At 40.4% G+C, this 18,729-nt stretch overlaps 1 protein-coding gene across 1 annotated transcript; it reads left to right on the top strand.

The window, feature by feature from the left end:
• Positions 1–522: 522 nt before the first annotated feature.
• Positions 523–9,979, top strand: KCNA4 (potassium voltage-gated channel subfamily A member 4). Its single transcript, XM_056355072.1, has 2 exons — positions 523–1,241; positions 2,062–9,979. The coding sequence occupies exon 2, from the start codon at positions 2,848–2,850 to the stop codon at positions 4,834–4,836; it is 1,989 nt and encodes a 662-aa protein (XP_056211047.1). The 5' UTR covers positions 523–1,241; positions 2,062–2,847; the 3' UTR covers positions 4,837–9,979.
• Positions 9,980–18,729: the final 8,750 nt, after the last annotated feature.

Below are 18,729 nucleotides of genomic sequence, written 5' to 3'. Positions count from 1 at the left end.
TAACGCTTCTCTGTACTGGTACAGAATGAGTGAAAGTTCATTTGGCTTCATTTGCAAGACCGCTGCAGCTGGCCTGGGTGTGCTGGGTGGGAGCGGAGGGAATTGTTTTCTGGCTTGCTGGTGCTGCTGGAGGGTTGGGGGCGAGCGAAGCAGCAAGTGGAGGTGGGGCTGGCTTTTTCGTTTTTCTGGGAAACTTGATCTGCACCCGGTTTTGAAATTTCCTGGGCCACCTCGACGGCGCGTTTTTTCTTCCTTAAGAGAAACGCACCAAAACGGCAGCCAGGGCTGTGAGCGCGAGGGTGTGCGAGCCAGCCTGTGCGTTATTCCACCTCGTAATATTCGCGTGGATAACCGACGGGCTTGCTCGGCCAGGGCGCGCGGCGGGCCCGGCGGGGCGGGGCGCAGTGCGGGAGGCGGCCGCCAGGGGGAGCCCGCGGGCCGGCAGAGAGCGGCGCGGCGGCCCCGGCCCGGCCCCGTCGCTGTGCCCCGGCGGCGCTGTGCGGGCAGGGCGGGCGGCGGCTCCGCCGAGCAACAGGGCTGGGCCGGCGGCGCCCGGCGCTGCAAGAACCCGGGCACGGAACGCGGCTGCTAGAGAGGGCTTTCTCCTCTCCCTCGGCGTGTCTTTTTTTTTTTTTTTTTCTAATTATTTGGATTTTGGGGTTATTTTTAATTTTTTGTAAGCGTTACCCACAGCCGGCACAACAAGTGTAGGATGCGGGCGGGTGCTGGCTGAGCCGCTGCCGCCTGGACGTGCCCGGGGGAGACCCCGCAAGAAGCGAGACCCGTCCGTCCTCCCATCAGTGGAAACAGGCTCGCTACACGGATTACTTCGCATTGCTTTACAAATCTGCCAAAGCTGGGCTTGGAAAGACTAGTGACCGCGCTTATCCATTCATTTTGTCTCGCACACACAAACACACCGCCTTTTTTTTTTTTTTTTTTTTTCTTTTTTCCCTTTTGGAACGAGACTCTCGCTCCTTGCCTTTTTGCAAATGCCTGGGCGAGCAGCAGCGCCCGTGGCTGTGCAGGGTACCCCCCGCTCCGGCTGCCTCGCTGGCTCGCTCTGGGTGCTCCTGCTGCACCTGGGAAGGAGGGAGAGAGAGAACTCGTCAACCTGTGGTGCTGACTGACCACACGCACCTGCAACTGTAGAGCAGCTGGCGTAGCCCCTTCCTCAGGACTGCTGTCACCAGATCCTTACACTAGCCAGAACAGCGTTGCTATTTCTCTGCCTAGGAACAGTAAGTATAACAGCGTTTTCAAGATCTCTTTCTGCATGATGCGCAGGTATGATTTTAAGTACAGCGTCATTTAACAGTTCGTATTCACCTTCTTTCATGTGTTAATAGATATAGCTATAAAGGAGGCTTCTGTTTTAAAGGGGGAGTGTAGAAGCGTGTATTTCTGTGTGTGTGCTTGCATGTTGATGTTGCTTCAGTGCACCTGCAGCTGTGTTTTCTTGACATATCACATCACAGTATTTTCACTTCAGTGAGCATTGTACGTGCCTGTTTCCAAATTTAATTCGGTGAGATGCTCGTTATGATTGAAACACAATTCAGTTAGAGATTAAAACGTTAACATTCCTGCACCTTGTGTGTTTTGACAAATGTAACAAAAGCTCTTTGTGTAGATACATTTACTCTCTAATATTTCATATAGATGTATGTAGGTGTATCTATTACGTATGTACTCAAAGATATGAAGGCACCATGTATTGCAGTATTTTTATTACTGTTTATATGTGTTGGTGTTTCAGAAGCATGCATGTGTTTGTGTATGGATGCAAGTGCTTATATGGGTGGGGATTTTGTATCTCTGTCTATATATATGTGACATACCCACCCACATCCATACCCACAGAGTCGTTCAAAATCTCTGTGCATGTGATGTGGGTGTGTGTGTAATGTAGAAGTGTGAATAGTGTGGGTAGGGGAAGATTTGAATACCGTGGTAATAGATGACACAGTTTCATTTGATCGGTATGTCCTTTTAGGAAAACAATCCAATCTTTTCCCTTTTTGTTTTGTTTATTTTTGTGTGTTTGTGCATGTGCCTCAGGTTAAGTGCTTCTTCTGCATGACCATAACCAAAGGGTGACCAATCCACTCCCTTATGTCCTATGGGGACCTCAGAGCCAGTTTCTCAGTCTTCATCTCCTCCTCCTCCTCCTCCTCTTCCTCCTCTTACCACTGCTGCTGACGCCCTGGGTGCTGCTCCCAGGTTTGAGACATTGTTGAGAGCCTGAAGAAAGGATTTGCAAAGACCTCCTCACTGTGTAAACAAAGTGATGGCTGGAATTAACTTCAGCTCCCTGAGTAACGGTATTAGGCATTAAGATTGTTAGGCCTAAGCACTACCAGGAAAGAATTATGAGGAAAGAGACTATTTGCATTCGGTTGCAATGATGAACTAAGACCAGCTGTGAAGAGCAGGTACCCTTTGGTTTGCATTTTTTTTTCCTCATGAATGCAGTCTTTGTAGCCTGCAAGGTAGTCATGATTCTGATCAGATCTGTGATAGCCACAGGAGATAAATGAAAATAAAGGGGCTTGGTGGATGAAAGAACAAGGCTGCAGCTGTTCCCTCCTTCAATTTGCGAGTTTCATCTTTTCTTATTAGCAAAACAGTAGTTTGTGTCAAACATTCTGGACAATAAGAAAATGCATATCTGTGGTTTTCCAAAGCTTAGATTCAGTGTTACAACTGTGTTGCTCTGCTCTGTGTCCGAGGGACTGTCCTCCAAAAGCAAATGGCTTTGAACTTTCTGGTGAAAGTTAAGGTTATGCTGTAAGTAAAACACAACCTTTTTGCATTAAACGATTGAAAAAAAAAAGCCATTGCAAAATGGAGGTTGCAATGGTGAGTGCAGATAGCTCTGGGTGCAACAGCCACATGCCCTATGGATATGTGGTCCAGGCTCGGGCCCGAGAGAGAGAGCGGCTGGCACAGTCGAGAGCCGCAGCAGCTGCAGCTGTAGCAGCAGCAACAGCAGCAGTAGAAGGTGGGGCAACAGGTGGAGGTGGACCGTATCACCACTACCATCAGGAGCAGAGTCGAGGTGCATCCTCCTCTCATGGTGGGAATGCGTCACGCAGCAGCATGCCCCACCGCCAGAGTGGTAAGAGGCGGAAGAAAGGGAAAAAGAGGAGCCACCACTTGGGAAGTAGGGAGTGCGGGGCCTCCTTCCCCTGCTCTGAGCTGCTGCCTCTCAGTGGTTCCGAAGAGAGAATACTCAAGGACTTGAGTGAGGAGGAAGAGGAGGATGAAGACGAGGATGAAGACGATGAGGAAGAAGGAAAGCTCTACTATAGTGATGACTATGGGGAGGATGAGTTTTCATACTCGGACCAGCCACCTGATGATGGTGGAGGCCCTGGGGGTTACAGCTCTGTTCGCTACAGTGAGTACGAGTGTTGTGAGCGTGTGGTAATCAACGTGTCAGGACTGCGGTTTGAGACCCAGCTGAAGACATTAGCTCAGTTTCCGGAGACATTGTTGGGTGATCCAGCGAAGCGAGGGAGATACTTTGACCCTCTCAGGAATGAATACTTCTTCGATAGGAACCGGCCCAGCTTTGATGCCATCCTGTACTACTACCAGAGTGGTGGTCGGCTGAAGAGGCCAGTCAATGTACCCTTTGACATCTTCACTGAGGAGGTGAAATTCTACCAACTTGGGGAGGAGGCCATGCTCAAGTTTAGGGAGGATGAAGGGTTTGTCAAAGAGGAAGAGGACAAAGCTTTGCCAGAGAATGAGTTTAAGAGGCAGGTGTGGCTGCTGTTTGAATACCCGGAGAGCTCGAGTCCAGCCAGAGGCATTGCCATTGTCTCTGTCTTGGTTATCTTGATCTCCATCGTCATCTTTTGTTTGGAGACTTTGCCAGAGTTCAGAGATGACAAAGAATTCATCATGTCCCTGAGCTTAGGGAAGGGGCTTTCCAATGAGTCGCTTCACCTGGATGCTGGGGAGCACACTATCTTCAATGACCCCTTTTTCATTGTGGAGACAGTATGCATCATTTGGTTCTCCTTCGAGTTTACAGTGCGCTGCTTTGCATGTCCAAGCAAAGCACACTTCTTCAAGAACATCATGAACATCATAGACATTGTCTCCATCTTGCCTTACTTCATTACTCTGGGCACTGACTTGGCGCAGGAGCAGGGCAGCAATGGTCAACAGGCTATGTCTTTTGCCATCCTGAGGATCATCCGTCTGGTCAGGGTGTTTCGCATCTTCAAGCTCTCCAGGCACTCCAAGGGTTTGCAGATCCTGGGTCATACACTCAGGGCCAGCATGAGGGAACTCGGCCTCCTCATCTTTTTTCTTTTTATTGGAGTAATTTTGTTTTCCAGTGCTGTTTACTTCGCAGAAGCTGATGAGCCTGCCACCCATTTTCAAAGCATCCCAGATGCCTTTTGGTGGGCTGTAGTGACCATGACTACAGTTGGTTATGGGGATATGAAACCCATAACTGTGGGTGGGAAAATAGTTGGGTCCCTGTGTGCCATTGCAGGAGTGTTAACCATTGCTTTACCAGTGCCAGTGATTGTCTCCAATTTTAACTATTTCTACCACAGAGAGACTGAGAATGAAGAACAAACGCAGCTGATGCAAAATGCAGTCAGTTGCCCTTACCTCCCAACAAATTTACTGAAGAAATTTAGAAGCTCATCATCTTCATCCACAGAGGATAAATCAGAATATTTGGAGATGGAAGAAGGAGTTAAAGAATCTCTTTGTGTAAAGGAGAAAAAAAGTCAGGACACGGGGAATAGCAGTGAGTCAGAGAAGAAAAACTGTGTAAATTCAAATTCTCTGGAAACTGATGTGTAATTTTGAACATTTCCAAATATATTTATGCATTAAAGAGTGCAGTGAAAATAATGAAATATGCAAGCAGGAGTCCACAGCATACAGTAGTATGCCATTTAATGGTTAAATACAAATAAAAAGCATTGCTAAACTTGTATTACATATCAAGTAAGTGGTATAACTTGAGGAAGGGATTGCTAGATCTGATATAATTTCAGACTTTATATTTTTATTAGAATGCAAGTGTTTTGCACATGAGGCTGAAAAAATTATTAAAACCAAGTCAGTTTTAAAGTGGGTGCATGAACTGTCGACATCACTAATAACAGCTCTGTGGTAAAAGTTGGCATTCAGAGGTATTTACTATGTAAGAAGCAATGAAGTTTGGTAGTCACTTATCTATTTATCAGTGCTTTAATAGCAGCTACCATAAGTCATTGGATACCATAGTCATTGTTTTTCAAATGGTAAATTTATTGTAAAAAGATATTCTACAGAAGATAGATCTAAATTTTTTTTTTTTTGAAATCTATAATGCTTGTTTTTAACTGGAAATTTACTTTGAAAAGGCTGCTGACCCTCCAGAAATTGTTTATTTTTATAACTCTCTTTGGAGGCATTGCAGCATTTGTTGTCTATTAATGAGCGAAATGAAGTAAGAGAATCATTTAACCTGGTCTGACTGCAAAGGCAAAATGACTGGAATGCTTTTTTGCACTACTTTATATGCTGGAGATATACTGAAAGAGACTTCATACTGTGAATGTTTACTAATGTAATAGTTCAATGACAATCATTGGAAGAGTGAATTCTGCATCATATTTTATTGTTTCTTTTTTCTTTATGTGATGCTGATGGCAAAACAGCTAACATAATGTTAATTCCATATTCTTTTTAATTATGAATATCTGTGGTCTGGAAAAGGATTGTGAAGTAAAATTTTATAATCAAAATTATTTGAAATCAGTGTTTTCTACAGATGCCCTCAAGAAATACCGACCTAATTTATATCTTTTTCCTGGTTAATTTAACATGCAGAGTCTATGATTAGTACGTGCACTTTGTCAGCATTGAAGAAATTCAGTGTATGGGAGGAGAAGGTAGAAGTAATGAGATATTCAGTTGTTACAGTACTGACAGTTGAGAATCGCTAACTTTTAACGTGCTATTATTGGTGCTGCATTTTCCCTTAATTACAGCTTTCATCCATGTGTATTTGAAGCAGTGTTTAAGATCCAAAAGAGGCATTCTGAGATTCAAAAGGAATGTGTTGGGTCCCATGCAGTCCTTGAGAAAACATTCCATGATTTCTTTTCACTGATCCTTAGGCCAGCTGTATTTTACTGTGTGTCAAAATCTTCTAGTGCCCTTCCTAGGAGACGAAGGTAGGTAAAGATTGTCTGGCCTACAGTACATTCCAGACTCCAGAATGAAATAGGTAAGATATTGCTGCATATAACATAAATAATAGCTTCAAAAAAGGCATTTTTTCAGACTTATAATTACCTAGGGAAGGCACAGTTAGACTGGAACTGTTTTTGAAGAGGCACTGTGGAACATTCCAGATCATAAAACTTGAACCAAATTGGCATATGCACTTTAAGGGCTGGGACAGGCCATTGCGAGAGAAAAAGGGGCTTACCAACACTACTGAATTATAGTAGTTTTGCAATATTCATTTAAAACCAAGTAGAGGATTTATGCAGGGGCAGAACTAGTTAGTGACTGATTTATAGCTCTGGAGCTGAGAAGCGACAATAAAAGCAGTCCAAATCAGGCACCCACGACATTGTGCATAACCCATCAGATAAGCATTGTTTGCTGTATGCAGCTTCCAGCATACTGAACAGAACCATAGACGTAGGTTTTTCTTTAGTGGTTGATTTTTGCCTTCATGGATTTTCTGTGAACTGACTCTTCAAAAAGTTTCACTGCTTGCCCTCTTTTGCCTTGCAGAAGAACTAATAAAAACCAAGACGCACACAAATGACTGGATTGTGCTGAACCCTGGTTCAAAACTTCTGTTTAAAATCCTAGAGCAGGCTTCGCTATATTTTTGATGTGAAGCATTAAACAACGCTCCTTTTCAGTGTGATGATACTAATTCAAACTATGTTTTGAATGAAACTCAGTAATGTTATGCATAGGCATTTGCCAAAATTGAACATTGCATTTCGTTGTAGCTCACCTGAGCCAAATCCTTTTTTCCACGGAGGCAATTTTCGGCAGTGAGGATAAGCATTCTGTAAAATCTGGTAAAAATCTGTAACTGAAAGTGTTTCTTTAACAGCTAGTAGTTAACAATGTAAAGAGCATAAGGGTTCTTTTGTAAGCTAGCTTGCTAGTAGGTCTGTATAATACCAGACACCATATAATACCAGGGACTACAGCAAGAGTGTAGGAGTAAAAGAAATACTAACTAGATAAATAAAGAACTTGGAGAAAATTAGTATGTGTTTGCAGTATTGACTGGTTGAAAAGGGAGATGATTCGCAACAGGTTTAATTTTAAGTCTCTAATGGAAATAAGGAAGAAAATCCTTTGAGTAACTTATACAATATGTTCACGCTGTGGACATGGAGCTCAGCATGAAGTAACTGCTTAAATAGTTACCCAGTTTCTCCAGCAAGTTGTTCAGCTATTCTGCTACCAGTAGACAACCTTTTATTTTCAAACAAGTGTGGCCATTATGCTGTGATCATAGCACATACATAACACACACCTGACTCTCTGAAGGAAAAGGTCTTAGTCTAGGACCTCGTAGCAGTTGGCAGAGCACTGTTCCAGGTGTGCCAGCACTACGTACCGCGGTACTGCAGGGGCATGGCTGCAGGTGACAGTGGAGCCTGCTCTGCCTCCTGCAGTGAATAAACCTACGTACTCTGTCATGATATATAAGAACTGCTATAGCTTAATGCTAGATTGTGCTGTCAGTTTGGCAGACTGTTCTGAATCGCTGGAAGAACTGTGTATTCCGGAAGGGAAGCAAATACCTTTCCTTGGGCTGGTTTATAATTTGCTTATTCAACTACCCATCAGTACAGTCAGTTACAACACAGGTTGAAAATGCCGAGGTCCTACCCCTAACGTGCTAAAGCCCAAAGCTCCCAAGTGCTTAACAAGAAACAGAAATTTCCATTAAGTGTTCCTTTGGCTGAAACCGTGCCAGACAAATGCTGTATTTGAGCTGTTACGGCTACAAATCGCTAGTACTGCTTCTGTCAGAGCTTTCCCAGTGTTCCTGGATACTGATAATTCTCAGCAAAATAATTTTTATCATCACTTGGGTATTTTACATTGAAATTATAATGGTGAAATGCACTCCTGATGTAACTGATGTGAATGGAGTTACACTAGGGATCATTTTAGTCCTACTAATGTAGTTCAAATGATTTCACATTGACATACATTTCAGCTAAAAATAATGCAAAATGAGATATTTTGATATTTCAGGTTCACTTGCAGTAGTGAAAAATTTGGAGGATTTCCATTAGAGTTCATGGAATCACAGCAGTATCAAATCAGACTTCATATATATATAGGCTGATACTTAACTGTGTAGTGGCACTCATTTAAAGAAATTTGTAAGTCTTTTTATAGTAATCTTAAGTACCAAGGCCAAACTTGTAAGGAGAGAGTTTTGACAACTGAAGTATTGGATTTAATGCCTGGCTTTAGAGATCCATTTTTTTTTCTTTTCTTTATTACGGTAATAGAGTTTTTTGATGTTACATTGATTCCTTGAAAATTATCACAAAAAGTGTTGGGTCACCTTGTTATGGAGTTCTTGGTGAAGTTGTCAAAGTGTTCAGTTAAGCTTTCTCAGAATGATTTCACAAGAGGTCAATTCACTTTGGTAGAAAGTGTAATTTGTTTGTGTTTGAAGGAGAATTGTTCTGCTTACATAGTTTTGTTGTGTAGGGTCCATTTCTGTGACATCCATGTAATGCAGAATAAATTTGGGAGATCAAGGCAGTCAAAAACCTGCTGCTATCATGATTACATCTAATTAATGACAATAGTGTTCTTGGTGTTTGGGGATACTGATAGGCATTATGAACACCTCATGGCCATAAAAAAAATCTGGATTTGAGTGTGTTTTCAGTCAGTAAAACTTTTCAAATAGCTTGGAATGTGAAAATGATTTTGCATAATACTGGTTTGCAAGGAGTTTGGGATCAGGGCATAACCTTGAATAAAGGATTATTAGCTTGTAACTCCTGGCATGGAAAGTTCCTGTCAAGTATGCTTTCAGATGTTGAGAGTCATTTGACTAGGGATATGAAAAATCAGTGCTACTACCCGAGAATATGAAATACTTTCTCTTCATATTTGGATAAATGTAGGATCAAGGCACTATGGAAAAAAGAGTAATATGTCACATAGTCTATTCCATGTGTGGCTAGTTCATGGCAAGTCTTTCCTACACAGCACTGAAGAAAATTACCTGTGTCTTTCTGGTGATCCTGGACTCGTAAAACTAATTCTGAGTATAAATTAATTTTTATCATAAGCTTCACACTTTATCGATAGTCCTCAAATTAAATATGAACTATCCATGGTGCTTTAGACTATGTCACTAGCTTTGTCTAACATTTCTTACTACTTTCTTATTACTACTTACTGCCAGTGTGTCCACTTATAAATACAGGCCTACTTTTTTTTTTTTTTTTAATTAATTGGCACGAGACAGTAACAAATAGAAACAAAGACTTTTTTTTTAAAAAATCTATAATACTCAGCATATAAATTATGTATTTCTCTAATCATTATATAAACTTAAATGACAGTCCATATCACCTCTAGACATGGGACAGGGTATGCATTGTACTGTTGCTATAACTAAATGATCAAATGCTTCTGATTTTGGAGTGAATCAGATCTATCTTATAGATTTGCCGTATTTGTATACCTCTGAAACAGAGAAAAAATGAAAGAAAAAATTGTAGAAAATTTGGCAATTTTTTAAAAAATGAACATTCTCTCATTTCTACAGATATCACCTAAAGTGGAGAAAAGATTGACAAATTAATTCTGGGTTAAAGTGAATAAATATTTTGTATCTGGCAACCAGGTACAAACATGAAACTTTGCATACTGCTACCATGCTTTCTGTGTATTTAGAACTCTGGTGACGTTAATACTGAAGGAAAACTCATTAAAGTGTTATGTACTAGATGGTTGGATTAATTTTTATTTTTAATCCTTTTCTGTTAAATTATAGTGTACCTTGAGAACTTTTTCTGCAACAGGTCCTTTGGAAAATAAATATATAAGTGTATAAAAAGGAAAGAAGAGAAAATCTGAAATTACATGTCAAAATCTGATAATATATTCTAATTGATGGAAAGTAGGTAAGTAAAACCTTTTTTTCCCCCCCTGACTTGTGCATTTGTGGTATTGCCATTGAAAAGAAATTGGGAGCAAATTGGTTGAATGTATCTGGATGTGACCCTGTGCAACCTGCTGTGGGTGCACCTGCTTTAGCAGGGGCTTGGACTAACATGATCTCCAGAGATCCCTTCCAACCCTGACCATTCTGTGGCTCTGTGAAACTGTGATGTGCGACTGCAAGAGAGGTACTGCATGTGTTGTGTCTGTTCCAGATACTCTGGTCTCAGGAGCAGCAGCAGCTGTGCCTTGGGTTGGTTGCTGCTGCTGCTACGGCATCGCGCAGCTGGGCAGGCACTCGTTATGCCGGGCAGTACCAAGTGGGGTGGGAGAAGGTACTGTGAAGTTTTTAGCCTGTCTGGTAAGTCCATGCTCCTACCACAATGATCCTATCTGAGTGCAAAACAGTTCTTAAATTAGTTTCTCTGAAATACCATGTAACCCCTTCAGACAGGGAGGTCTCAAAGGCTCCAGTCTGCTAGTCCCTAAGCTACAGAGGGACTTGGGTCCACAGTCACAAAATCTATTTTTAGATACCTGGCTTCAATTCATTTCTTTAGGAACTGGGTTGCAAAATGATTCCGAAAGCTGGAATCAAGTGATTTGATTTGCTTAGGGTCAAAAGGAAAACTGTGGTAGAACGGGTTTCCCAGGTATTAGAGTGATTCCCCAAGGAGTGTAGGAAGTGGCAGCACATATTCAAGATAGATTTAGGTGTCTCTGGTTTTAATTTCTTGTTCAAACATTCCTGGGGCATGTGTATATCGAGAGTAGGGAAGAGATGGATGGATAGATTCAGTGAAGTATGTCAAAGGCATCCTTAATTTTAGATAGATAATTTTTCTGTTCTTAACAGTCAGAATAAGCTAAGGTTTTTTATTTATTTATTTAGTCCTAACACACAAGCCATTTCAGTGGGAGAACATACACAGTCTCTGAAATGATCATGCTGGACATGAAGGGTAGCTTTCAATTCAGAAAATCAAATGAGCACTACTCAGTATCACTCCTTTAATTTATTTTAAGTGTGCTGGGTTTGGGTCCAATCTTCTTGCACTGAAGTAATCTAAAATGTCTTGTGTCGATACTAGGTCATGCTTTGCCTAGTATTGCAGTGTGTGACAACCAAGAAGATAATTGCTTTTGCTTGTTTGTATTTATATTGACATGATTATGATGCAGACTTCTGCTGTAGAGGAGGGATGCTCCAGAGTATATCACTGCATATTTGTCTTCATTTGTAGAGAAGCAACACCCCACGATATCCTTCAGGAAAAGATCCAACCACGTGCATGGGGAGACAGCATTCCCTTTTCTCCTCTGCCTTGTACAATAGGACAAGGCCTGCTGGATGCACTGTGGTATGTGCTTGCCCTGCACTGTAGATTCAACCATGTTTCTCACTTGTGTTCTGTTTAAATCAGCGAGGGCTTGTTTTCAGGCAGAGCCCATGATGTCTGTCCTTGATGTGGTTCATCCACTATATGAATGAACATTAATTTCTGCCTTTTGTTGTCTCCCTGTTGGTACAGCTTTGTAATGCGTTCAGGGTGTCATTCAGTGACAGTTTCTTCTTGCACAGTGGAGCCTGAATAGCACAGTCAGCCTGAATACAGAAACCTGCAAAAGACTGTTGATATGAAATACAGGTACCTTTTGTTTTTCTGTCCAAATACAATAAAATTTATTTGTATTACAACAAATTATACATTCCACAGACTGTACATTTCAGGGTAGATAAGTTCTGTTTCATTAATGGGCTTGTACTTTCAAGCTCCCCTTGATTTGCCCTGAATTCATCGGGAGTTTAAGACATTGAATATTTTTTGGGTGTCAAGCATGAAGGAAGATGATCCTTCTTTGCATTTAAAGTGGCAAAGCATTATTATAAAGCAGAAATCTAGCATATTTTTCAGGTTAAAGGAGGCTAAGGAACAGTAGCTTTTCTGTTAAAGTCTTTCTTAAATATTAACTGCAGATACACCAAGAAAAATGTGGTTTCGTCACAAGTAAGGGGTAGAAAAGAGTTTTTTGATTGCATGTTTAAAGGGCATCGTCATACGCTACTGTGTGCCAAATGACAAACTCAGATAAACATAATTTCAGCAAGAATCTGTCCTACGGCACTGAGTACAGTAGAGGTATTATATAGCAATTTATACTTCAGGATTTACTTCTGTATACATTTCTTTCTTTTAGTTACTTATAAGCACTGTTATTATTCAGGACTTATGGATCACAAAAATAAATACAAAAATGCTATAAGGATTTCAGTAAAAGAGAAGAACAGCAAGATTTAACACTTCTGAGTATCTTCCAGAAGAAATTGTTGTTTTGGTGCCATTTAATTTGTGAACATCTGCTCTAATAAGTGATATGATGATTCAGTAGGTTAGAAGGCAAATTTTTTTTCTCTGGCTAGTAAAATATTTTTTTGTTACTCATAGCTTAATGAGGATTAGCATTTTTCCTAGCTTTGAAATAAGTAGGAGAAGTGAAAAGATACTAATAAGTAGAAATGGTACTAATTTGTTGCTCCTTGATCTATTTTACAAGAAACTATTTCCAAAATTGGTTAGTGATACTGGACAACTCAATTTTTAAGTGAAATGGAATGACTGTAAAGAGACTTACTTTTGTATCAATGCAGAAAAAAGTGCATTTTAAATTGTGTCATTTTGGGGCACCCAGAAATTCAGACATTCAGATTACTAATTACATTTGAAAATTTCTGCCTTTATGGCTTGACTGATTTAGTTTCATTAGGAGGAAACAGCAAGGTATATTTCAGCTTTTTTGATTTTTGTGGTTCTCCATAGTTTTAAACTATACCTAATAGAAGTGACCAGAGTAAACTGTATGTAACAGAAGTGACAAGAGAATCCACAACGTTTTCAAGCATAGTCTTGGTTGTACTGGCACATGAAACAATCAATATATGTGATTTAAAAGGTTTGCTTAATAGTCAGGCACCTTAGATTATAGCATTGTCTAAACACCTTTGTATTTTTTATCTATATTTATTTATTATACTTAATGCTTTTGTATTTTTCATCCTAATACTTTTGATATCAGTTCTATGCCCCAAAAACTTCCCTTGATGTCAGACTGAGAACACGCATAGCATGAATGGAAATTTGAGGTGGTAAAAAAAAAAACCAAAACCCAAACAAATGAAAGCATCAGGGAGCAGCAGGTCTGGGTCCTTCCTAGGAGCCAGGAGGTGAGTGTGGTCACACAGCCCTCAGGGCTGGGACCTCGCTGTCCGGGGCAGGGCTGGTGGGTGCACCTGGGGGCAGCCTGCAGCTCAGTCCTGCAGCATGGTTCAGGCAGAGGCTGAAGGCACAGGACGAGATTTAAATGGGGCTCCTGGACCCACAGGCGGGGACTGTGGGTGGGGGCACCAGGTGAGGATAGTGAGGGTCATTAAGGCCTATTAGAGCGCTCTGGGTCCTGACATGAGCCTTGCATTTGCTGTTAACCTTATTTATTAGGTCTAGATCTGTTCTACTAAGATGCAGTTGCAGCTCGAGGTTTGTATTGCTCCAACCAAAATTGAAAACATGATTTTTTCAGACCCTTAAACACTGAGAAATGGTTGAGCTTTTTTGCTACTCTTGATTTTTTGGCATCCCCAGGTCTTATTTCTTCAGCATTACATTGCTAGCGTTGCTGTCGTCGGTACATCTACAATTATTTCTGCCAAACTGTGTTGCTACTTGCTTTTTATAGACTGCTTGCTTCTGCTGATAAGCCAGAATGTCTGCAAAGGTAAAGCTGTTCTTCAGCTGTTGCATGGATGGGTCCCAAAGATGCTATCATTTGTTACTGGGAAACTGGGAAATAATTAATGATATTCTGATTTGGACTGACATCTAGAAAGGTGTTAGAGCCACATGCAGTACTTTTTAAATCTCTTGGCTGAGACCGGTTAGTTTTTGGCTGTGGATTCAGTAGCTAGTGTCACTGTTGAAACTGTAGCAGATGTTGGTATTAGGTCCAGTGTCCTTGTCAGACCTGGCACCAAGGTTTAAGTTGTGAGCATCGTGAAGCAAAACTCTACTTCTTTTCTAGGGCTTGCCTCTGCACAGAGCCTTCAACCACCCTCATTGCCTCTCTAGCTCATTGGCAGTCCTAGGGAGGAACAGTCATAAGCTGTGAAAATATGAAGTGGAATATCCATTCCAAATTGTGTGGATTAAAAGCCTTAAAAGATGCAATCAATATATTGCAATGCCTTCCTTCAGCTTCAGCTTTCTCTGAATGGCCAGTGTTTGCTGCAGTGCTGTGAGCATTCTCTGAATCCTTTTTCTGTAATGAGCCCTTAGTTTTTTTGACTTTCTGTGGTAAATAAGTCCAAACAGATTCAGGAACAAAGTCCAGAATGACAGTAAACTTCACAAATTCAATGGGCTGTGAGCAAAGTTAAGAGGTTTTTTGTTATTGTTTTTCAATAACTACTGTTAAGAATGTCATGTTCAGGAGGTTCACAGCTGCCTCCAAAGGCAGATTCATTATTGTATCCTTTCCAGCCTTTGAATTGTTGTATCTTGAATCTGCCTATTTTTAATGACTGCTATTTTATACTGTAAAAGATTAAAAGCTTTTTCCCATTTGGAACTGATTTTTTATAAATAGGCAGTTTATGTCCTGTAACTGCGTGCTATTAAGGCAGGGCTGTTGTGGTTTGTGTGTCAGTGGCAGACAGTCACTAGAAGGAAGGGCTGTGGGAGAAGTCCCACTTTCAGTGAATTGGACAAGCTGCCTGGCGATGCCATTTGCAGTTTGCTGCTTCAGTAGAAGCAACTGCTCAGTTCAAACAGAAAAATGTGCTGTTGCATTACTCCGAGTCTGTATGCTGTCGGGTCACACACTGTGCAAGAAGAAATGCTGAGGATAGATTTCTTAAGCTGATATAGCTAGTATCAGAGACTATATTTTTTCACACTGATAATGAGTTTCACATACTTGGAAGATGCATTTAAATCCCAGGATTAAGGAGAACTCGACAGGAATTACTCTGCTTCTGCAGTAACCCATGGTGTTTCGGATTGTGGAGAAGCTTTGCTTTGTGGAACTTTGTGGAAGTGCAGACACCCTTCTCTTTTCCTGCTAGATTTATGGATAGTATTCTTTCCTGAAATAACTTAAGGTAGATCATGTTTCTGTTTTACTAGATGTTATTACTCAAATACTTAAGACAGAAACGTTCAAAATTGTGTTGTCCCCACACCATACAGACGAGCAGGCTCTCCATGCTAAACAAACAAAAATAATAACAATAATAAAAAGAATGAACAATATAAATAGTCTTGTAAATATATACATTCTTACATAGAAGTAGGCACCAAGCAGGACATTACATTCTGCAAGATTAAGATCCCTGTTTGTAAAGATATGAAAATCTATAGCATTTGGCAGAACCTGATTCTGAAAAACCAGAATGAGAGATGCATAGGAATCTAAGTTTTGGAGCTTGGCCTCATCTCTGTTCATACCACTGACTTTAATATTGGGCTGTATAAAAGGAGCCTTTGTTTTTGGGAGAGGGAGGAGGTCAGTAGTGCTGAAGACCTAAGTGGAATCAGGACTATGTTAATGTGACACAGCTCATACAGGACATGGTACAAGCAAGGTATTTGAGCAGGTTCTTCAGAAATTTGCTCAGGACCTGGAGCAGCCTGGCCCAGAATACAAGGGAGGGATATTTCTGTGGATCACTCTGGAATGTCTCTCTACTGTTTCCTGTCCTAAGATAATAAAACCCTCTTCAAATGTCATTGCATTGTGCTACAGATAGGTTTTTTTTCTACACCTGCTCAGCAGCTGATGAACATAACATTTGTAGATTTGTGGAATGTTTTCTTGAAGTGATTATTTTTCCTTAAATTTAAATTAAATTAAATTTGAGTTAAAATGAAAAAGGACATCCATATGGAAGAGTGGTTTTTAGGGTGGTTTGGTTTTTTTGTTTCTTGCTTTTGTTTGCTTTTGTTTTGGGTTGTTTTGGTTTTTTTTTAAACCAAAAACTTGATTAGGACTATGCATGTATAAAATGCCTCTCAGTAAGGAAAGCCTTAGGCTGTTTGGTCAAATCTTTAAATGATAAATTGATTTACTTAACAGCAAACATCTACATGCATTTGACATTACGTGAGTTTTGTATTTTCTATAGACACAAGGAGCTGAAGGAAACTGAATTTCACAAACCTTGGGAAACTGTGTTTAGTTACATACCTACTTGTTTTCTGTTCTGGAGAGCTGATATAGTTGTTATTTCAGGATGACTGAATTTTATTGATATGAGGCTACTTGTTATGAAAAGGACATCACGATCCTGTTCCACTAGTATTTGTTACTTTTTGAAAGTATTTCTGTATTTTTCATATAAGATGTGATATATTTTCCCCACCGGATGTCACGCAAACAACCTGTAATTATGCAGCATGAATTGGGTGTACTAGAGCGCAGGGAACCTGCTCGATGACCGACTAATATTTACAAATGCTTGCTGAATGCTGTACTTGTATAAATACAGCATTCACTTGTTCTCAACCACCTGTGGTTATTTCTGTTTTGAGATTTATGTACTCAATATTTTATCTTTTCAGCCTATACAAAGAAGGTATTGCATTAAATGAAGAAAATTCTGAGTTTTAATGCTGTAGTTCAATTTACCACAGAGTTTCTCATCTAACTTGCTAATTCCTTCTGCTCTTGTTAAGTTCGTGGGGAATTTTTCCATTTAGTTTATAAATGCAGAGTTTGTTCTAAAGCTTTATTCCCTAGAGGCAAGTGATGGGCTCATATACAGCCTTAGTTTTGAGACTTGGATATTTTTCACTGCTTTGTATGCTGTGATTCACTGAAAACCCCTTGGTGAACTGGCCATCACCACCATAAAATATTAAATTGTACTGTACATGGAATTATGAAAAAAGTAATCAGTGATTTAGATAATATCCAGTAGGTCCATTCATAATCTCTTTCTTACTGTCATGTAAAGCAGTGTATATTGCGTACACTCATTGAAGAGTCCATGGAGCTACTTTCGAATTGAATGGATTCCAACTAGTCATGAGTGATAAAGTGAACCACTCAGAAATGATGCATTCCTGCAAAGGCTCTGGCACCCCTTGCTGGCCAGCACACCACCAGGAGAACATATTTGGTGGTTTCTCTATGACTACAGGGGCCTGTAGTCTGGCCAGGGGGAACCCTGAAGGGAAGACTTTCTGAGGAGCTGCAGAGATCAGGAATCTGCTTGGCCATGCTCTGCCTGTGGCTCCTTAATCCACTCAGTCTTTCCTGCTTCTGCAGAGACTCTGGACTTGTAGGAGAGACGATGCTGTGAGAATAGGCAACCTTCACTTGTATGCACTTCAAAGAATAAAGGATTTTGTCACTGAACAGCCAGCAATGTGAGAAGATCAATATGATTTGTTCTGGAAGGACTCGAGTACATAGCCAGCAGGCATTTTCCTCAGGGGGAAGAAAGAAAGAAGGAAAGCTCAGCCTCCAGAATTCAGATGATTTGTCTTCCCTTTTCCTTTAGCTATGACTTTCTCTTCCTAAGACAAAATGATCATCTGTTAAACCCACCCTTCTTTCTTGAGGGCTGCTTCTTTTCCAGTCTGTATCAGCATGCATTTTTAACTGAATTTCCCTTGGGTAGCTGAGAGTCATTGGAGAGGCATTTCTATATGTTCTTGTACAAAACCTTAAACAGAGAGAGATAATGTCAGGAAAATGAACCAGTGGGATATCAGTGTTTTTAAGTATATGTGACCTAATAGGAAAACTCAGTAACTAACCACAGAGGTGTAATTTTAGCAGAGAACAAATTACATCGAGTATATTCAGGTTTTGGTTTTTTTCAGTAAACCAGTGAGAATATCATTACTAATCTTTTTCCAGTGTCTTTTACTTAACTGCAGAGCAAAATGAGTAGTCAAAGAATATAAATAGGCTCAAGAGCAATTGTAAAATGCTATCTAAAATGAATAGCTGAAATCTGGTTTGGAAAATGATGGCAATATAGGAATGAATTTTGTACCTTGCTAAAGGTTTCTAGCTGGAGAGCCTTTTTCTACTTTTGTTGCTAGTCAGCTGGGGTTTTTTTCTGGTTCTCATGCTATGATGCCATTCTTGTGAGGACTGCAGAGAAATGCAGATACACAAGCAAAATGACTTTCATGAGAAACAAGGAAAAAAATCCCACAAGGGTTTGAGATTTTGGTTATTACAATATTTTTAATTTTTTGTCTTAGATATTTGGCCTGAAATGACTGACAAAACTGTTCTAATTATGAAATGCAATATCAAGCTTTAGTGCATTCTGATTAGTGCTATCACTCATTAATGTGTTCTGCTAGGGAACCAATGATGCAAGATGGCTTAAATATGTAGTTCATTATTATTATGGGTAGTTTCTAAATTTACTGGATTATTTTGCCCAGTGCTGCAAAATGGGAAATTCTGTTCAGAATGATATGGTGTTTGATACTGATGTTAATCTAGTTA

Source organism: Falco biarmicus, chromosome 10 (assembly GCF_023638135.1).
Source record: "Falco biarmicus isolate bFalBia1 chromosome 10, bFalBia1.pri, whole genome shotgun sequence".
NCBI lineage: Eukaryota > Metazoa > Chordata > Aves > Falconiformes > Falconidae > Falco > Falco biarmicus.
Note: the sequence above shows the minus strand (reverse complement) of the source record. Positions and strands in the feature narration are given on the sequence as shown.

Excerpts from the sequence above, each read along its gene's own strand:
- KCNA4 (XM_056355072.1), top strand. The coding sequence starts at position 2,848 with ATGGAGGTTGCAATGGTGAGTGCAGATAGCTCTGGGTGCAACAGCCAC.